The sequence below is a fragment of the Lipomyces japonicus genome (genome assembly GCF_038497905.1).
Source record: "Lipomyces japonicus strain CBS 7319 unplaced genomic scaffold V1514scaffold_15, whole genome shotgun sequence".
Taxonomy (NCBI): Eukaryota; Fungi; Ascomycota; class Lipomycetes; order Lipomycetales; family Lipomycetaceae; genus Lipomyces; species Lipomyces japonicus.
This window is the reverse complement of record NW_027117827.1, coordinates 273,048-281,537: the sequence shown is the minus strand read 5'-3', so window position 1 is coordinate 281,537 and position 8,490 is coordinate 273,048. Positions and strand designations below refer to the sequence as shown.

Sequence of the window (8,490 nt, the reverse complement as noted above, 5' to 3'; positions counted from 1 at the left end):
CCCCGACCCCGACCCCGACCCCGACCCCGACCCCGACCCCGACCCCCGACCCCCGACCCCCGACCCCCGACCCCCGACCCCCGACCCCCGACCCCCGACCCCCGACCCCCGACCCCCGACCCCCGGTATATGCCGGGTGAGACGTAGTGAGGCCATGTTGAGCCACTAGAGTACGAATTTTATCGGCTTGAGACAATCGAAGAACCCCAGAATCGTACATGATATTCATGCCCAGATAGTGTGAGACGGGACCGAGGTCTTTGTAGCGGAAACGAGCGCCAAGGTCATTAGCAAACGCGTCAATGGTTGATGACGATGGAGCCACTACAAGGAAATCGTCAACAAAAACCGCTAAAGTGAGTTCCTTAGGACGAAACACTGTAGGGTCCGAGGTAAAACAAGTAAAACCGATCGAAAGAAGAAACGCTGTGAGGGTGCGTTCCCAACGGAGAGGAGCAGTACGGAGACCGTAGAGAGCCTTGTTCAGACGACACACAAAACCTTTGCCGAGAGAGTAACCAGGCGGCTGTTGAACATAAACTTCTTTGTCGAGATCACTGTTGAGGAATGCGGCGGAAATATCAAGGTGACGAATGACATAACCAGAAGAAACAGCAAAAGCTAGCAATGTGCGAAGCGAGCAGTATCCGCATGGACGGCTTCAACATCAGGCTCGTTAAAGCCACGAACAACCCAGCGAGCTTTGTGTGCGCCATCCGATTTGCGAGTAAGAACCCCCATACCATAGAGTATCGGAGAGGTGGCAGAGGATGTGGGCACAATGGTCCAGACATTCTGAGCGAGCATGTTCTCAATTTCAGCAGCCACTTATGACCATCAATAAATTATTAGTTACTTCAAAAAAATAAAAAATAAAAAAAAATCATTATTAATTATATTAAAAAAAAAATTTAGAAGTGGAAAATGAAAATGAAAATTCAAAAATAATTTTAAAAAAAAAATTGTCATAGATAAATCACTCATTAATTACATAAAAAAAATAGAAAAAAAATTGTCATTAAAAATTAAAAAAAATTCAGCAATGTAAAAAATACAACTAAGTGGAAAATGAAAATTTAAAAAAAAAACAAATAAAAAATGTGGTAGGTTAATAAAATTATTGTACGTAACGTAACCATGTGCGGAAAAAAAAGGAAGTCGAAAAAATTGTAATAAAATAAAAATTAAAAAAATTAAAAAAATTCAGCAAAGTAAAAAACTGTAAGAAAATGTTGAAAATAATTGAAAAAAAAAACCGACTATTGTTACATAATCATCAGAATTGCCTTGACCTCATTGGCATGAGCCATCTGTTCTAACTCCATTTCAGGTAACAACTTACATGGGGTGGTGGAAGGAGATGTTAATTAACAGTGAGGGACTGCTCCCCTCATGTTAGAACAACCGATTATTTGGGCATTTAAGTAATAATCTTGAGATTTATTAATACAGTGACAACATAAACAAAAATAATCAAACAAAACTGTACCTTGAGAATATTCAAATAAGCTCCTTAGTCCTTTCTCGTAGCCGTGATGATGGGTAGTGTTTCATACCTCTGGCTATTCCCCTCTCTTTATAGAATATTCTCAAGTTCTATCTCCGTTCCTGATAGTCACAAGCGCTATCTCCTATCACCGCCCGCCGACGAACGACTTGCGGACAACCGCAATCGGACATCCCGACAGAATAACCGAAGTTGAGGTTATGACATCGGCACATAACACACGTTCTTTAAGGTCATACAAACTTCTTCGTCCTTTACCGTGGATAATTTGATTTTCACCGTACCAATACCTAACATTCTGATGGAATGTCCCGAGGCTGATCGACGCTTTGGAAGAGTAGCATGCTTTTCAAAATTACACATGTCCTTCTGCCCACAAAGGTGATGACCGGAACCTGTGTCCACAGCCCGATTTGACGACATTTTATTCGAGCCTGCAAAGCTGACCAACTCTTTATCAACGTACCCCACCCAATTGCTTTCTTCGAGCTCCGTGTCTGTCACTGCGTTGTTTGCCTCCAATTCTTTAAATTTCTTAGCCATAAATTTGAAACAGCTCTCGCGTATGTGCCCTTTCTGGCCACAAAAATCACATTTTTCTTTGACCTTCTGTGATACAATTTTTTTGTCGACAATGCGAGCTGACGGCTTTGTCTCTGGTTTCTTAGGCCTCTGAACCACACCATTTACCAATACATCATTGTTCATTGCCTTCAGATTGGTCTGCCTATCAAGAAGCTGACTTTTCACGAATGCCATGGCTTCCGCAGTCGATGAAAACTTAGCAATTTCACTGGCAATACTTGTTGTCGTATCAGCATAATTAGTGTTTCTGCTGAAAAATTTAAGCGTCCAACAGATGCGCTCAGTGACACCATACTTGATAGGTGAACCAAAAAAAACTTTAAACTCTAACTCATCAAATGTGCTGTTGATTTCATGAAGGCAGTCGGTGATATCAACATTGCCTGAGAAAGAATAATGTTCAAAAAACTGAGATTGAGAAGTGATGTAGCCCAGGGACGTATCTTCAAAAGCACTTCCTTAGTATAATCCCAAATCTTTTTAGCATCCATGCCTTTTCCTGGCTCATAACATGCTTTAAACACCTCGCTCCAATAAGCTGAATCAATTGTAACTTCCATCATCTGAGCACATACTGGGACTCAAGCAACGCATTCGATGACTTCACGTAAGTCTCATAACCACAGACCAGACCATCGAGTTCAACCAAAGCAAACCGTAACTTCATGTTGTCGGAACCATGATGCATAGGTAGGTTCCTTATTGCCCCCTTTGTTCCTATTTTTGTCGTTTTTGGCCCAGTCAACAATGCCCTTATACGCGTTGTCATATCTTCTGAGCAACATATTGTCAAACGCGGTTAATTCATTGGGATCCGACTTCACATCCGGTTTTGGTGTAGACTCCGGCATGATTGAATCTGAAACGGACTGAAATTCCTCGAGGGTGATATAACCGTTTAGAAGAGATATCAGACGACTGGCAGATTTGTCCTCTAGTTCTGACTCAGTGACGCCAAGTGACAATAATTGCTCCTTTTGGTTTCTCGTGACCATACAAGGAACTCTTGCTTCAACCAAGTGCTATTTACAGCACCACAAAAAAAATAACAGACTTCTAAAAACTAACCCAGGGCTCATAACCTGGCGGATGTTTATGATCAGGCTTAGGGTTCAGTGAAAGCTTAACATGCAATATGGTTTTATGCACAATTGCAGACTACACGACAGTGTGGATATGAAATATAATTTGAACAACAATCAAAATATACCAAGATTAACACACCACGTACAACTAGCACACAATACAAATATAAATCCCCAATCTAAACAAGAAATATAAAGTAACTTAACAACCTCCACCCCAAAAGAAGAGAAAAACTCTCTCAGCGGGAGGCGACCGAGAGCTCTACTTATATAACGGAATATTTAAGGTTCGGGACGGGGCAAATCCAAACAAACATTGAGAGAAGAATGCATAAGAGAAAGATGTGTACTTTGTATATATATATATTACAATGAATTTTAGAATATTACAGACAATGTAAATTTAACTTCACATCTAACTGATCTAGAACAAAAAATTATATTAAAAGTAGAAAATAAAATTTAAAAATAATTTGAAAAAAAAAAAAATACTTTTATTGTGGTTGATGGATATTGTAGAACTAGTTAAAAAAAAATTGTAGAAAAAAATGGTAGATGTGGAAAATGAAATGTTAGAAATAATTTTGAAAAAAAAAAAATTTTACTGAAAAAAAAAATTCTTTAAAGTGGAAAATCAAAATCAAAAATCATTTTAAGAACAATTGTGGTATAATTTAACACAGTAAGTACATCAAAAAAAATAGCAAAAATTGCAATTAGAAATTAAAAAAAATTTCAGCAAAGTAAAAAAACCAAAGTGGAAAATGAAACTGTAAAAAATTTTATTTATGTGTAATCAAGTACATAATCATCAGATGGATGGAATGCAATACTCTGACTCTAATGCTCTGATGCTCTAGTAATGTAGGGCACTTGAGTGCCCTTAGATGGCACACAGAAATGGCACACGGCTTTTGAAAAGTGCCCAAACTTTATTTTTTACTAGCAAAATTACGCCCTTACCCCGAGTGCCCTGTAACTAAATGGCACGGCAACCTTGATTACACTGTTAGATCAATGAAAGAAAAGAAAAATTATAGCGATTTTGCCGGTGTGCAAAGGAAGCGAAGGCTCCTAACCTAGACTGAACAGTTGAATTCGATATTAGAGCCATATCTTCGTTGCTACATTAATTTCGATCAGGATAATTGGGCACAATGGCTCGCAGTCGCAGAATTTGCATATAATAATCACGTTTCAGAATCAACTAAGGTCACACCGTTTTCTTTAATTATGGTAACAACACACGGTTAGAATTTGCTACAAGAGCAAATACAATGTCAAATCCCAGTTCAGAAAATATTACAAGCTTTATTCAAGGCTTACAGCACCTTCATGATGAGTTAAAGGCCGAAATCAGATATTCCCAGAGTCGTATGTCAGAACAATATGACAGACGACATTTGCCGGCTCCAGTATACAAGCCTAGAGATCAAGTATGGTTGTTACGAAAGAATATTCAGACTACCAGACCCTCTGACAAGCTAAACTATAAAAAGCTTGGAAAATTTACAGTGTTGGAACGGATAGGTAGACATGCTTATCGATTAGAATTACCAGGATCAATGCGAATCCATCCTGTGTTTCATGTATCACTGTTAGAACCAGCAACGTCATTGGAAGCTGTCCCAGGTCAAGTTTCTGATCCACCACCTCCTCTTATTGTTGAGGGGGAATTAGAATATGAAGTGAAAGAAATTTTATCGTCGCGAGTCAGGTACCGGAAATTAGAATACCTTGTTAAATGGTTGGGCTATCCAGAACCTACCTGGGAATCAGTCAAGAACATTCAAAATTGCTCTGACCTGATTGAAGAATACCATACAAGGTACCCAGGGAAACCACGTTAACGATCCAGCGTCTCGTCCTAAAGAGAGGGGTTCTGTAACAAACGTGGAAACTATTGCCGACTTGAGGCCAAGTCATGACATCGCCATGCATGGTCATGAGCCAAGAATGCATGAAATGACTCACAGTGGGCGTACGTGTGAGCAAGTGGCAACTTGGCAACTTGGCAACTTGGCAACTTGGCAAAGTGGTAAAGTGGAGCAACGGAGCAACGGAGCAACGGAGGAGTGGCGAAATGGAGAAAGTGGAGCAACGAAGGGAATGGAGAAGTGGAGGATTAAAGAAATATAAGTATGGGTGTATTGTCGTTTGTTTTATCGCTAAGTAATAAGTCTTTTGTTTATCGTTCATAAACTATTGTTTGTTTATTACCGTATCGTCGTTTCGTATCGTTTTATTCTATTGTCCCGTTATCGTTACGCCGTCGCCGTTACATTTCATTACTTGTTGAAAAATGTATTATTTCTACTGAAGTAATAATATTATAATATTTTACTTAATCTCTATTGAATGACTGTTTATGACCACTTCACTTTTTTTATGCCTATTCTTACTAGCTGCCGTCTTTTGAGTAACATTACTTTCATGATATTCATCATCCAATTCATATTCTGAATGGTCAACCTGACCCAGTTTCTCAAAGTAGTAAGCCCGCTCATCTTGCTTAAAAAAATACAACACAACAAATGTCCAAAGAATGATCAGAAATGTAATTATCGCGGCATATATAAAACCCATTTGATATTTTGGTGCACTAGTCGTTTTCCAAAATATCAAGGGAGTCCATGCAATTGATTGTTGAGCCATCAAGTTCATCAAAATTAAGACCAGCGATCTATACTCATCATCGTGCCTGAGTATATCATTGGCCCATCCATATAAAACAGAGGACATCGCCCAACATGCATACTGTGTAAAAAATGCATACCATTTTGCTGTATTTGAAACTTTCCATATAGATAGAATAACCAAGTTTATCCAGTTAATTAATTGCATAAGATTAAGAAAGAACCACCGCGACCTGAAAACGTCAGCACCAAAGCAGGCAATAAATACAAAGCCAATACCAATGGCATAAGGAACTGCCGAAATTCGATTAATCCAAGGTACGTATTTTTCCTCTGGATATACAGACTTAAGCCAAAGTAAAAATACTCCCGCTTGTGTACCTGAATTCCAAAATAAAACATCCCAAACTATGAGTACTGGTAAATGCCATGAAGTTAAAGCCTTTTTAACAACAGACCAACTAAAGCCTTTAGGAGCTTTAGATCCATTAATTTTTGCTCTTCTTTTAGCAATTTCTTTATCTTTTTGACTAAAGAATAATGATTGTATTTTGTCTGGTGTACCAGGCCATGTTAAGAAACCGAGGAAACCGATAGGAATTGTGATGACTGCGTCAATAATAAAAACCCATCTCCATCCGGCAATTCCATGAACACCATCCAAGCTTTTTAAAACAGCGGACTGGAGCAACCCTGTCGTGGAACCTCCAAGCATGAGGCCAAAATAAAAAATTCCTCCACGACGCTGAATCTCATGAGCTTTGAACCAGGATCCAAGAACATAATGCACGCCAGGAAAAAATGATGCCTCAGCAGCACCAACTAAAAATCGATATGCCATTAACTCTCTTCGTGATTGTGCTTTATATTGAGCTAGGGTAAAAAGACCCCAGATGATATCCATTCCGGGAATTAACCAATTCATTCTAACCTTAGGAAAAAGATATGTGAATGGTATTTGGCATATAACACCACCAAGAGTGAACATAACCTGTAAATGAACTAAATCATTACCTCCTAGATTTAGATCTGTCTTCATACCAGAAATATATGCGTTGTCTATAATTGGTCATTATTTGTTAACTAAGATCCAATCACTACAACTTACTAATATTGCCACTGTCCATATTTTTGACCCAATAAGATATGAAACAGTAAGATGTGACTAAAATGTCAAGCTTCAAAATATATCGTCGTTCTTCTGGAGTATCATTTTCATCAAACCAACGCCACCATTTGTGTTGAACTCCGCGGCGTTCATACAAATCTCTGTACTCGTATTCATCAAAAAACTTGTACCATGGACGATTTTTAGACAATGGTAAAACTGCTGGCAAAACAATGTCATCATTTTCTTCTTTAAATGCTTCATTATTGCTAGAAGCTACTTGCTTTTCTTCAACGCCCATTCTGATAGTGAACGTGTTGCGGAATAATAAATCAGTTAAGGCATGGTCGCATAAGCGCCTTTTAAAACGTCGGATTAAAACCACAAATTATTTACCTTTGCTAGCGGGTTTCAAATAATTATACCACAAATGGATACGAAAAAGAAATGTGTACATATTATTATTGATAAGTATGTATGGCGCATAGCATATGATTTATCGCGTATAGCATAATATGGCGTATGGCAAATAATGATACTGTGATGTAATATATATTATATGTATAGACCTTCAATAAGAAAAAAAGCAATTGCAGATGATCTATTTAACTTTATCGCGAGGCACTTCAAGCAGTAAAGTAGTTGAATACAGAAACTGGCTAAATAAAAAATGTTTTGTAACGTATATACCGTACCTGAAGCACCGCATCATTTAGGTTATATATTTGTGAATTAAAAAATCTTAGAATGGCAAATACTGAAGCACCGCATCTTGTAAAGATATACTTCTCATAATATATATATAGTACTTGAAGATTGAAAATTAGCATTGTTTCAATCATATAAGATAACATCTTACGGGAAGGTTTCAATTAAAAAAACATCGACAACGGACGATGTCGCCCTTGTACTATTATTTGGAAATGATTCAGAAATTGTGTATATACAAAAGAATAAACTTGGGTCTAAAACTTGGCTCCCCGTAATTCATTTTAGTACAACAAATTGAAAAATACAAGATCTCCTGAATTACAATCATTGAAAGATCAGCGCGCACATTAATGTTTTAAAACTGTGAACAAATCTTTCAGAATGTCGGATTTTTTTAACATTTTCTTTTTTTTAATAACTTTTACTAAACTATCTTAGACTTGTATCCATGCTTCTTATTGCTCCGACTAAAAATTACTAAAGTTCAACAGAAAAATTCTTTCGACTGCGAACTGAAAAGATAACGAAAAATGTAATGTAACTCACGTGCTTTAGGTAGGCTACTAGATAGAGGTAATTTTGCGGTGTGCAAACTCTTTAAATTTATCAAATTGTAAGCTGCACCGTACATTACGCAATTTAATAATATAACCACTGCAAAACCGAATGAAAGAAATCATTATTTAGGTTTGATGGCATTCATTGCCATGAATATCGTGCTTGTGAGCTCGGAAGGAGCCGGGGGGGGGGGGGGGGGGGCCCCCCCCCCCCCCCCCCCCCCCCCCAACACAAAAAAAAAAAAAAAAAAAAAAAAAAAGCCCGGTGGGTTTTAGATGGTGGTTGGTGTTAGATAAAAAA

At 38.1% G+C, this 8,490-nt stretch overlaps 1 protein-coding gene across 1 annotated transcript; it reads right to left on the bottom strand.

Annotated features, from left to right (window-relative positions):
• Positions 1–5,517: 5,517 nt before the first annotated feature.
• V1514DRAFT_342369 (major facilitator superfamily domain-containing protein) lies at positions 5,518–7,222 on the bottom strand (the record flags this gene model as incomplete). Its single annotated transcript, XM_066929100.1, has 2 exons — positions 5,518–6,872; positions 6,922–7,222. The coding sequence occupies 2 exons, from the start codon at positions 7,220–7,222 to the stop codon at positions 5,518–5,520; spliced, it is 1,656 nt and encodes a 551-aa protein (XP_066783910.1).
• Positions 7,223–8,490: the final 1,268 nt, after the last annotated feature.